The sequence below is a fragment of the Phalaenopsis equestris genome, unplaced genomic scaffold (assembly GCF_001263595.1).
Source record: "Phalaenopsis equestris unplaced genomic scaffold, ASM126359v1 Scaffold000105, whole genome shotgun sequence".
Taxonomy (NCBI): domain Eukaryota; kingdom Viridiplantae; phylum Streptophyta; class Magnoliopsida; order Asparagales; family Orchidaceae; genus Phalaenopsis; species Phalaenopsis equestris.
The window spans coordinates 1,383,166-1,396,930 of NW_018164547.1; the positions used below are offsets into that span (position 1 = coordinate 1,383,166).

Genomic DNA, 13,765 nt, shown 5'->3' on the forward strand with positions numbered 1-13,765 from the left:
CTCCTACAGAAACCCTCCAAACAGCAACCAACGAACACTGCAACCAACGAACACTTCAAACTCCCAGCACACAAGAACCTAGCTGAAAAGGAATTCCAGCAGAGCCTTCTCCTAAAAGCTTAAACAACAACTAGCAAAAACCTCAGCCTTCCTTTTTTTCTAAAAATTTTTAACAACCCAAAACAGTACCCTAAGAAGCCCTTTTATAGGCAGAGATGAGAGGGGGACAGTCACCTACTAGCCCTAAGGTGGTCAAATCAAACAACGGGAAGGAATCGTCACCATAAAGGGGAAGAAAGTAAAGCCTCAAGAAGGAGAAGAGTCGGTCAGCCGAGCTCCCACGATTGGAGAGTTAAGCGGTCGACTGGCCATGCGAGGAAGGAGAAGAGTCGAGAGAGAGGAAGATTGCTACGTGGATGAGCCACGGGATCTAGAGCACACAGGGACGAGCCGAGCGGCTGATCGAGCCGTGGGATGAGTCGAACAAAGGGTTTAGTGTGCGGGAAAGGGGTAAATAGGCTTTAGGGTTATAATTATTATTCTAAGTAATAATATAAATATAAAAGTATTTAATATTTCAAAAATAAAAAATTGATTTGTACATTTTTATTCGTGCGTCATAGCATAACAAAAATAGATGCTTTGTAGGTAATTCTGACATTCCGAACACGTTGGTGTGGTCCAATTCACTGTCGAAGGTAATTTTAACGAATTCATCGATTTTCATGCAATTTGCTCGTGCGCGGAATTATGGCAATATGGGTGGTGCAATTTGCTCGTGCGCGGAATTATGACAATATGGGTGTCTTTTCTTGCTAAAATTGGTATCTCGGACGCGTTGGCGCAGTCCCTTTTATTGTCGGAGGTCGTCCGGAGAAGTTTAGATTTTCACTCAACTTTTAAGCTCAGTTTTAGTCCGATCTTGTGCAACTTAGTGAATTTTGTGCATTTTGTGTGTGCGTGTGATGATAAAGTCCTGAAGAGGTTTTCCAAGGGCTTGAGATCCTATTGGGAACTTCTCCCTGAGTCTCCACATGATAGTCCTTTACCACTCGACCATACGACGATGATTTTGAGATCATCAATGTGAGACATCACAAGAGAAATAGGAAGTGGCTGAAATTTCTAAGAGAATGGATTCCAATACTAGTTTTCTAAGATAGTCAATAGGAACCCTAGAGCTAGATCATAGGATCCTAAGGAAAAGAGTAATGACCTCAAAATGAGGTCAACACCCACCCAACCAAATAAATTAGATTTAACACAAAGCATATATTTTTAAGTTGTAACCTAAGCAAACCAAATAGTAAAAAAAAAAAATTTTTAAGTTGTAACCTAAGCAAACCAAATAGTAAATTTGACATCAAGAACTATCATTTTTCTATTATACATCTTTCTAACACATCAAAATCCTATCATTTCAACGCATGCCCATGTGGTGCTTTTATTGCTCAAGCAAATGGCTTGCGCTTTTGAATTTAAACAGCAGTAAAGTTTTGCTATATCCTGATGTGGGACTAATGATATAAGAAAATCTTCTACGTGAAAGTGGGCTAGGTCAGCATTTACTTTTTTTTTTCACACTTAAGTTTTGCCTTCTCCATAAATATATTTGTATTAAAGAAAATGTTATATTTTTTTGAAAAAATGTGAGCAAATTTATTATTTTAATTAACAATAGAATAATTATTTAAATAATCTTATTTAATTTAAATTAAATTAAAATTTCAATTATAATTTAAAGTGATTTTAAATTAACATAGAGTTTATATTCAGAATCTTAATGAGCTTATCAATAAATTTTAAATGGAATTATTTATTTTTATTTAGTTTTCTAATTGAGTAGTATGCATGTAAATTTTTCTAAAAAATATTAAAGAATTTTTATGTTATAATATTTAATAAAATTATCATAGTATTGATAATAAAATGATTATACAACTTTTTTCAAGTAATATTCTTTTTTATACTTTTTTTGTCAGCATTTTTTATCAATTTTATATTAAAATTTTAGAAGTAAAATAAAATCATCAATATCAGCCGTATGATTAGATAAAAAAAGATTAAAACTCTTTTTTATATTATTTTGTTGTTCCTAAATTAAAAAAAAAAATTTGACTCGGCCCCTGAGTTAGGGTCTCTTTTGATCTCTAGTTGAACTAAATACAAGGGGCATGCGGCCCCTTGCTTCTAAGGGCAAACCACATGATAACAAACGAAAAGAGTGAGAATTTTTTTGAGTTTGGGGGAAAATTTGAAAAATAGATTATAAAACGAAATTTGAAAAATGATTCCACGCCTGAATGTCAGCCCACATATTTATAGGAGCATCCTAAAGAGAAGTACTTTAGGCTTGGCTATATAAGAAATCATTACTATCTAGGTACTCAGAAGTTTTAATAGCCAAGACTTGTTACCTTGCTTGAATGAATAACTCCTAGTAAGGTAAATTTCCCTCAAGACTATTTAAAGCAGGATACTATTATAGTATGACAAATGAGTATCAAACAACATGGTATATTTCTCGGCTAAAAAGCAAGAATCCTACTTTTCATGGATACTAGTAAGTATTATTAATCGGTACCAACTAATGACTTGCCTTGGTCAATTAGCCTTTTTCAAGTTCTTCAATGCTTATAGAGAAACTTGCAGTTGAAGACTTTTCTCAAAAACCTCCTCATAGACAATCTAATCCAATAAATCAATTAGTTTAGCGGTGGACCCAGGTGACTAAACCAAAATTAGCACTGGCTTAGCGCATCTCATCAAATAATTTAATCTGATCAAGAAAAGAAAGCTAAAGGTTCAATTATAGGAGTTAAGGCTAAAACTTGAGCAAGACTAGAGAATATGCTTAATTATTATTGGAGTTTTAGTAAGATTTCATTTTTAATATATTTTATTATTAGTATTTTTCTATTTCTAGAAGTTAGAATTATCGATATGTCGTAACACATATTTTCTTCATTTATCATGGCGAGTTATGGATAAATTTATTATTTTCTTAATGTGGGAGTCATCCTCCACTATTTATCTTTTAACCTTGTTTTATAAAATGGAACATGAATAACTATTTTCCCATCCCAAAAACTGTGTAGTATCATAACCCAAATTTGCCTTCAAAACGGAATCCTAATCTTGTCCAAAGGTCCTCCATGGATTCTATGCCCCTTTTGGGTTTCGATACAGTCACAATTAGAGCTTGTTGGGAAGGCAATGACTAGATCACGGCAGACCCCTCTCAATACAGTCGCGATTAGAGCTTGTTGGGAAGATAACGACTTGACCATAGGAAGAACGACTGGATCGTAACAGACCCCTCGCAATATAATCACTATTAGATCCAGCTGGGAAGGCAACATATGGATCGTGGCATTTAGATACCCGACTTCATGCAACATTTGTTATTTTTTCCTAGGGCGTCGAAACTATGCAGACTGAACTCTCGGCGGCAACCTTCTTTCAGACTGTGGCTTTCTCTCCCACCTCTGCTTTCTTCTCTTTCTCTTCCACCATTTTTTGTTTTTCAACAGCGGGCTTCTGGTGATATACTTCTCCGTTGGTTTCTTCTCAGTCTCCGGAGCTATTGGAATTTGTAATTTTAGTGAAATATGACTTCTTATTTTCACCAGTTTTTGTTTTTCAACAGCGAGCTTCTAGTGATATACTTCTCTGTTGGTTTCTTCTCAGTCTCCGGAGCTATTCGAATTTGTAATTTTAGTGAAATATGACTTCTTATTTCAGCTCTTCTTATTTTCACAAAGCAGATTTTCTTTCCCGAGTACCATGAACCGAACAATCGAACTGAATCGGACGTAGGCCCATCAAAATACTCAAATTATTTCAACCCCTTTAGCTTCTCCACTAGAGCTATCTCCAACAACTTCTCTACTCAGCTTTAAACGCCGAAATAACTCGTGACCAAAATCGATTCGGATTTTTGGACACATCCTCTTTTCTCCTCTGATAATATCATACAAGTCGGCAATGACTGGTGCCCAAAGAAATTTTACCACTTATACTAGTTTCAGTAATTCCAAAACTAATTCACCTTCCCATGGTGGTGCAAGAATTGCAAAAAATCATGGCATACGAAGGAGGCGTGTTGTAAACTTCATGGTAAACGAGCAAACTGAAAATCAAAATCTAAACATGAAAGTTAGGTTTATCAAGCCAACGTTAATGAACCTCAAGAGCACCTACACGAGTTGTTTCAATCTCCAAAATTGTCATTGACTCCGTTTCACACTTCAACATAGAAGAGTAACTCTCTTGTCACTGCATTGTTGAGTGTTAACATAAATTTTATTCATTTATAGATAATTGATTCTAGTGCAATTGATCATATGACTGATTATTCAAAGTTATTCTCGTTTTATAAGCTTGTGCAGACAATAAAAGGGGCAAAATTGCCGATGGTTCCCACTTGGAATTTGTCGGGATAGGAACTGACAAATTCGCCTGATTATTAACCCTTCGTGATGTGTTTTATGTTTCCAATTTGACTTGTAATCTATTTTTCATTAATAAAATTACTTTTGATTATAAGTGTCAAGTTTGTTTATTCCTCTAGTTGTGAGTTTCGGGAATTGACTACTGGGAGGTTAATTAGCAATGCTAAAAAAAAGGATGAACTCTATTACTTTGATGATGAACTTGACACAAATAAACAATGTCAATGTATGTGCAAAATTCTAACTTTATTTCCAAATCTATGGCATTATAATTTAGGTAAGTTTAATTTTCAATATTTAAAATTCTTGCTATTTAGTTTATTTCAAAATAAAAATATCAACTTTCCAATGTGAGATCTGTCAATTTATCAAACATCATCGTACGTATTTTTCTATCCAAATTTACAAACCAACTATACTTTTTACTCTAATTCATAGTAATATATGGGATACTTGTAAACATCTTACATACACTAGAAAAAAATGATTTGTTACAATCAATTTAGTCACACAAGATTAAGTTGCGTGTATTTAATAAAAGAAAATTTTAAGGTGAAAATAATCTTCAAAAGCTTTTACACAATGGTTGTAATACCCAAATTATAGCAATCACAGGTAAATTTTGATAATTTTAAAATGTATCCTTAATTCACATCACTCATGGTTCAATCAAATTAGTTATATACAATTCTACATGTTGAATTAATCAATTTAATGTACAGCACTATACATGAATTTTTAACGAATTAGAAGATATAAAACTATAAAGGTATAGTTTAAATAAACTTAATTATTCTCTCCAATCTCTTCACTGCTCCCAACCGACTCCCCCCCCCCCCCCCCCCCCCCCCTATTTGCGCATGTGTTGGCTTGATTCGATCGTACGGTTCAGTGTTAAGGGGATCACATTTAAATGCTGCAATTCCCTCATTTCTCCTTCTCCCACCTGTCTTCGTTGCGCCTGAAGAGAGTTGCAGCTAGTTCCTGTAGCAAAGCACAAACAGACAGGGCGAACGATAAGCAAGGAGCTGCAAGTTGTGATACAGGATTCTGAAGAGGTAAAGGTGTAAGAATCCCTTTTTCATGATATTCCAGACATTTCATTCCTTACGTTTTCATTTTAACGTTTGTCTCAAATCAATATAATTTTTCATTTTCGGTTGCCATAGCGGGAGTCAAGCTAGTGTCGGAGATTACGAACATGATTTTTGACTTTCAAATTGGGTCGTTAGCAGGAAATCAGCGAAGTAAACTGAGGATTAAGGAATAAGAGGAAAGAGGAAGAGGAATAGCAAGTATCGGAGAAGAGCAGGTTATGTAGATAAGCCAGTTTAAGGTAAGAATTTGCAAATAATTTTTTTATTATTAAAGCACGAGATAAGCCAAGATTTCATGAAATTCTAAATTTTTTATGAATTTTATGTTGTTTACACTAGATGGCGAGCTCAAGGCAAGTTTGAGAAAACTTATCGTATAGTTGCACCGTCATTTCAGATGAAATAATATGTGCTAACTTAAAAAGAATAACTCTCTGTAGATCCACGTGATTATGTATTTAACACTATTACATCTAAAATTTCCTGCATATTGTGAATGAATATTTGCATAAATTGTATAAATGCAAATTTGTCACTTAAAGACCTATGATATTGTTATGTTAAGAAACTGATGAACATGTTTATAAAATCATTCTCTGCATCTATTCATTAGCTATAATTCATGCATATTATATATAAAATATTTATAATGAATGTTTGTTACACAAATTATGATTCATGAAATGTCACAAATGATGTTATAGATAAGTTATTATATGATTACTTGCAAGTACAGATGATAGAGAACAATGGGATTTGCAACTCTTGATATTCACGCTGTGACAAAACTCCGGGAACCGTTGGGATCAAATAGCGATGGAACATAGGGAGCTATTTGTACCATGAGGGCAATTGGAAACTGTTATATTTAGAGGTCAACTTTTATCAATATTTAATGTGGTCTTTGGACTATGTGACATAGCATTAGAATAATTAAAGTCTATGCAATTACAAGTGACATTCCTATCATTAGAATGATGACTCTTATGAATATGTACCCTTGCTGCACCTAAATACCCCTATCTGTTCTAATAAACGCAAAAGTTTCGAAAATCGAATTTTTACAAGGGAGTACTGTAATACCCAAACTTTGGCAAGCATAGGTAAATTTTGATAATTTAAAAGCACAACCTAAATTTTACATCTATCAGAATTTAATCGAAGCAATTTTATAAAATTTTGCACCTTGAATTGATCAATCTGATGTATAATACTATGCATGAATTTTTAACTCATGAAAAAATAAAAAATTATTAAGTTATATTTTAGTTAAACTTAATTCTACGTCACTTAGTTGCACATGTTGGCTTGATTCGATCAAACGGCTAAGAGTTAAGGGGACCACATGTATATGTCGTAATTCCTTCATTTCTCCCCCTCCCACCTTCATTTTCATTGTGCATGGAAGGAGCTGCGATAGGTTCGTGTAGCAGAGCGCGAACAGATGGGGGGAAAAACTTGTAGGGAGTCGCAAGTGTGATGATCGAAATTGTAGCAAGGCAAGTCAGTCAATCACACATGTATGCATGTTGATCAAGGAATATACAGATTATAGGTCTGCATATCGATCCTACGAGAAAAGTGTCAAAATAATTCTAACAGGAAAAGTTCTAGTTTGTTAAACCATCAAGCCTAGTTTGAAGGTGTAATTTGCAGATATGAAAGTTCTACAATCCTAATGACGCAAGAAGAAAACTAATAGGGGTTTGTGAAATTTTTCAGATATAAGTGGTTTATACTCCTACGACACTTGTCAAGTGGTTTCTAAATGTTATTCCTGTTAACTCACGTTATTGTTGGCAATCAAGGACATGTCCTCCTTAGCCTATATCTAAGTCATAAGAACAGTTGGAAACCATATTACAGTTAAGAGGACTTAACCATGCAGCATTTCCCAAGAATCGTTTAATCCCCTATCTAAGTTGCAATTTCCTAATGGCAATATGTATATTCCACCAGGTCACTGTGTTAACCTACTTGTTATTCTGGGCAACGGTTAGAAGTTCTGGAACATAAGTAATTTTAACATTATATCATGTCCAATTAGAAGTAAACTAAGACCGGAAGGTTAACACATTACAACAAATTCCTCGACAGAAAAGGCGTTGAGGACAAAATCCATAGAATAAAATGCAGAAAATTAGATGATTTGAATCACAGGAGTATGAAAGCGAAATTAACTACAAAACATGAGAAAAGAAGGCGCGAAAACTTTTATTGCAGCCATAAAGAGTACATTTTAAATCAAAATTTGCAAAATAATCAACTAAAATACTCGAGCTAAAATTAAAACACTTGAGACTTAAAGCAAATTACATTCACCCTCTGCAACAGTTTGTCGAGAGTAATAAATTTTTAATTAACTTCAGCTAACAAAGAGCTAACATCATATTGAATGTATCAATAAAGTTACAATAAAAGCAATTGCACGCCATTAAGAACATGATTCGAGTCCTTTGTTCACGTGATTCTGCAGCCAAATGGCGCCACAAAATATCAGTTATGACCAGAGTACTTTGATCAAGTGGTTGTCGTCAAATGACACCATTATAATGCAGTCACGGTTATAACCCATATATTCCACAAATACTTTCTATCATTTGAGTTATGAATCATAAGAGTACAATTGATTGGAATAAAACTTTGTGTTAGTTATAGTCGACTTAAATTTGACCTCTTAGACAAATATCCACCCTAGATCTCTTGTACGATACAAAGCATATTGTTGACAAGAATCTTTCTGTCATGTTGGGTTGACTACTCCCTCTGACTAAGTAGATTAGGAACCATAATGATTCGAAATGACGCAATCATGGGATGTTAATCGGGTTTTATCTTCATTCCCCATCATACGCTTTAACCTTCATATGACATATTTTGCAACTAAAATCCAAATCTATCGTTATTATATGTTAAATATTCAATTATTTATAACTAGCCTTAATAAAAGGTGCACTCCCGTTATCGGGAGAGGTAATTAATCTTAGAACTTGCACCTATAAAAAACCTCGAGCCTTAAATCAAAAAATCCTAGCAAAATGAGGGTGAAATATGTGGGTAGTGTCTTATCTACAATACAATCTGCCCTCAGAAAATCTGAACCTCCAAAGCTCTCTCACAAAAGAAACTAAAATAAAATGCAGAGTCTGGGGATCAGTCAGAATTTTTAGAGCCCACAGATTTCTAGCAACACCGCTAGAGAAAGTTTCTCTTTCCATCTTTGGCTAGTCATAAGTTTATTATAATTGCAGCAAGACAAATAATCAAAATCCAAATTTCTAATAAAATATTCAATGTCTATGCTATTATGTTATTCTATCTCTGCATTTTTGAAATAATTTTATTATATCTCTACATTCTATCTCTGCATTTATGTACTTATTCACAACATTTCTGCTTAAGGTCATCCTGCGAAACCTCATCCTATAATTGCTACTGCACATCGAGCCCACCAGCCCGTGTATAAAATGAAGCTCGTGGAGATCACAAGTACTAAGGCTCCCCGTAAGAGAGTCTCGGTATTTGAAAGGTTGGCCAATCCTAAGGCCCCAGCCTTAAAAATAACTTTTATAGGACAGCAAGTTTCTCTCACACCTGTCATGCGCCCACTCGACCGCCAAGCACTATGCACCAAGGCGTGATGTTGAAGTCTCCTCGTCAATAAAAAAGTTGTCAAGGAGACAAAAAAGAAAAAGAAACATGGAGAGAATGGCTCGACAATTACAATTGGAACAAGTTGCAGTCCAACTAATTCGATAGCCAAAAGCGAGTATTCCAACCCTCAACAAACTTGATAACTTGAATTGGGTCAAAAGGAATAGTTCTACTGGTGAAGAAAAACATTCTTTCTGGAACCAACGACGTCAACCTCCAGTTGAAGAAAAAAATCTAAAACTTTATCTACCCGAGTTCATAAGTCCTAAAAATTGTCAAACAAAAGGGATTAATGAAAAGAAAGCATGAAAAACTTGTTGTAGCTCAGACAGATAAATTCAACCAAGCCCTACACGGTGAGCATCGGAACGTGACGCCAGGATTGCGAGCCCAGGAATACGATGTCAAAAGTTCCCGACAGAAAAGTAAACAAATTTGGAGACCCAAGCCTTAAGAAGAGAAAAATACAAAAAGCAAAATGTGTGACATCCGGTGCGTGCTCCCGGAGATCTATCATTGATAAAATATGGCATGAATGGGTCCCTAGGGAAAATCCCAATGAGGAACTTAACGACCTAGACAACCCTCTAGGAGATCCTATCGTATAGATATATCACTCATCGCGCAACAATAATCTCAGGCTGAAGAGTACCATGAGAGTCGATGCCCTGGAGAATTCTCCATGGGATCCCATTGTAAGACGACTTCATCCTTGAGAAAAGTAAAAAAGTTAAATCTTAGTCAACAGTCGAAAAGTTACTCGTTTTAAATATCGAACTGGAGATTCAATGAAGATGTTGCTCAGAAATCCGAGTTCAAGAAGAAAATAAAGAAGAATACAATCAAGAGACCATGAGAGTTGAGGTAGTCTATATGGTAGATCATGCTAACGATCAAGTTGGCACCCTATATTATCGACAACAACGTCATACCGCTATTCTCGAGGAAACCCATGAAAAATAAGTAGATTGAACGAATAACCTATTCAAGTGATGTACAAGAAACAAGACATCAAGAAGAAAAGTTAGTATTCATTAACACTGGTGCATTGGCTATACAACAAAAGCAAATGCGACATCAATTAAGAGCTAAGGAAAAAGAAATATCTCAGCTCAACAGAAAAATGAATGCAATGATGACGCAGATGGCTGCCATAATAAAGTTAATTCAAAGAAATGCTATGGCGAGGCCTACACCTGCAATGTCAAACAACCATCAAGCATCTAACAGTGTTGTCGCTAACCTTGCTATCAACTCAGTGCCACAAATTTTGGGTGAACGAGGTATCCCCAGAGAGAGAAATGAGATGAATCATGTGGCTTGTCAGCCTACACATCAAAATGTTGTCAGTAAGTCAGAGCCCGTGACAGCGGCACAACTTGAGACATTGATCAATGAAAAGATCATGGTTGTTATAGCCTAAGAACGAGTTGAGAAGCTGGTGGGTAAAGACCACTCTTACCGTGTTGAGTATGATGAAGTCCCTTATCCAAAGGGATATTCAATACCAAAACTTAATACCTTCAATGGCAATGGCAATCACAAACAAAATTTAGCCCAGTGTATGGCATCAAGTGATAACACAGAAGGCGCAGATGAATTGCTATTCCGGCTAAAGCTTGATGGCATAACACCATCATCTTCATTAGTTATCTTTTTGATCTTGTTCCTCCTCTCATATCATTTTCCAAACCTTCCTAATATCTTCCTCTATATCACAGCCATCTCCCTAAAACAGCCATCCACAACCCAAGCCATCAAAACCATATCAAACCATTCCTAAAAGCAATCGGCCAACACTAGGTGCGCCCATAATAAGTATTCTCTTGAATCTCTCCATAAGCCGTTAAACCTTATGAAACACTAAATCATAAAGCCATATCCTATCCAATCCTCTATATCAATTATCCTCCATTTAGCCTTTATTAAAATGCATTCCTTAGAGTGCTAAACAAAATCAGCCTACACAAAGCTAGCATTGGGATATCACCACATCCCTCTAAAGACCTAACAACCCATCATGAACTCCATATCACATCTACACATCCAAAAGTAAACATCCATAATCATTGACAGCCACCAATCCACTCATAAGATACCCCACCACCATCACTAAGCCCAATTCAATATTGTTGGTATAAGGAAGTAAAAAAAAATAAATAAGTTGCATTTAGTCATATAACTTAGTATTAACACCCCTTGTAGCATTCTGCAAGATAAATAGAAAACTCAAGTTTGTATAAGGCTAAACAAGTCTTCATGATCAAAAAATGAATGTTTCAAACTTGAGGCAATTCATGTTTAAGAAAAAAAAATCAATCTCTCTAACAATCAAGTCAAAAAAGACAATTGGTCCGATTAGAAAAAAGTGTTAGGAAGAAAAACAAGATTTAAAGGGTATGTTTATTAGTTAAAGGAAACATGAGGGTCATGCACTACTATGCACTACTATAAGAAAAGCATTCTTCCCTTTTTCAACACACAAAGAATTGAATGTTTGTGAAAAAAAATCACCAGTCTAGGTTCAATTCTTATAACCAGCATCCAATCAAATTATTGCCTTATTGTTATACTAAATTATTATACAAAATAACACAATATTGTGAATCCACCCCACTCCCATATGTTTCATCCTATAATGTGGATTGAGCAAAAAGTATAGTTATACCTATTTCTTGATCTTTTTACATAGCTCCAACAATTTAAGAAGCGCAAATAGTGGCCAATAAATTTCAAGTTTGTGGACTTTGAAGGAAGCATTTACTTAGTGTCCATACCTAATAGAAGCGGAATTCCATAATTCAAAGTCAAAAAATGAACCATGAATGGTAAATATCATCCAAAAACAAAATATGAAAGTGAAATAAAAGTAAATTGGAATGTTCTATGTGAAGCCTTTGGTCATTCGATAAGGGAAGAGAAAAAAGGATAGATATTCATGACCTCATGGTAGGTCAAAAATACTTGACTAACTTCAAATCACTATAAAATACCTGACAATAGCCAACTGATGGATTATGACGAGCATATGCAGTAAGAATTCGCCTCAACGCATTTCTTCCATCCTCATTTAGGGCAGGATGCCCTGGAAATGTTCTAGGCAAATCCTGTGAGGACAAAAAATAGCAATAGAAAAAATTTGCATTAATAGATATTCTAAGTACATCAGTAGTTTTGTTGTGGAACTCATAACATTCCACCAAGATACCTTCTCAATCTGCCCTTTCCATTTCTCAATTTGAACTTTTATTGACAGACCTTTACTATCTGCAAGTCCCTTATCATAGCAACTAGCTTTTGAAACTAAAAGCCTCTCATAATATCCATCCACTTTCCGTAATCGCACACCAACAAAAGCTTGCCATAGCTGTTACCAAAAAAGAATATAGGCAAATTTTAGAGAATATTACAAATTAGAAAAAGTTCAATTACATAACCTTACACAATGCACCTCTCCTCTAAGACCCATAGGCACCCCACCATGAACCATACATTCTATCTCTTCTTTCCAAGGATATGTGGACTCCTTAGAAACGTGATTGATTGCCATGTTTGTAGTTTCATCATTGTTAGAAGGCCCAACTTGAACTATGTTTGTGTGATCCATGTTATAAAACTTTTCAGAATCCTCCCTTGAAAACCCTTTCCTGGGTGTTCCCTCTTCAATAGTTGTTAGAAGGCCCAACTTGAACTATGTTTGCATGATCCATGTTATAAAACTTTTCAGAATCCTCTCTTGAAAACCCTTTCCTGGGTGTTCCCTCTTCAATAGGAGCGAGGCGTTTGCTGCCCCTCCCTAAGTTTTGTTGGGTGATTGGTAAGGCCTTTCTCTTCACTCGATGGCTCATCATTTGCTCAATGGGACTTATGCAGGGAATAATGTCAGTCCACATAAAATATTTAGATGAACTTAGAAATGGTATCGCTGGATTTGCAGCAGTACATTGTGCTGCCTCTGAATCTTTTATTGTGCTGAGCTCGGTATGATCACTATCCTCGATGAGAGGACCCGCATATAAGCTTTCCAAGTTGCCATCATCCTTTTCAATCACGTCGCCTCTCTTCAAATATCCTTCCGAGCCCTCATATTTTCTGAGGTTCTCTTGTATGCCATTCCTTATTGTAAAATTTTCTTCTGAATCACCAGCCTTGCCAACATTGGCCGGATGACCATCTTCTCCCCAAACACATGCAGATGTCGTGAGGCCACTTTCCTCTGCAAAAATTACTTCAGGTTCAAACAGCCCTTTCAGGAAGACTTTCCATCGTTGGCATCTCTCTTCCTCCTCCTCCTAAAAACATTATGATCAAAAAGCAATCTAAGCAGTTGATAACAAATGCATGTGCTTGCTTTATGCATGTCTCCAGCAAGTAAAAAAAAATGGGAGGGACTAAGGAATTGCCTTGTAAATTTTAGCATATTCACCATATCTTCGCGAGTGTTGTGGCCGCACCGCAAACCCATAGGCATCCCTAATTAAACCAATCAGAACTTTATGAGAATCCTACACCACCAAACTTCTAACCGCCACAAAGAAAAATCAACGCTAAGTTAAGAAT

At 35.6% G+C, this 13,765-nt stretch overlaps 2 protein-coding genes across 2 annotated transcripts in view; both read right to left on the reverse strand.

Moving 5' to 3' along the window:
• The window catches only part of LOC110020632 (TBC1 domain family member 2A-like), a 60,956-nt gene extending 48,089 nt beyond the window's left edge, over nt 1-12,867 (reverse strand). Inside the window, exons 1-3 of the mRNA XM_020718790.1 lie at nt 12,657-12,867; nt 12,414-12,572; nt 12,199-12,312 (exon numbers count right to left, since the gene is read on the reverse strand). Coding sequence (XP_020574449.1) covers nt 12,199-12,312; nt 12,414-12,572; nt 12,657-12,812 — 429 coding nt within the window. The 5' untranslated portion in view covers nt 12,813-12,867. The remainder of the gene's footprint in view (nt 1-12,198; nt 12,313-12,413; nt 12,573-12,656) is intronic.
• LOC110020620 overlaps nt 12,868-13,765 on the reverse strand; it is an 18,496-nt gene continuing 17,598 nt past the window's right edge. Inside the window, exon 3 of the mRNA XM_020718778.1 lies at nt 12,868-13,497. Coding sequence (XP_020574437.1) covers nt 12,868-13,497 — 630 coding nt within the window. The remainder of the gene's footprint in view (nt 13,498-13,765) is intronic.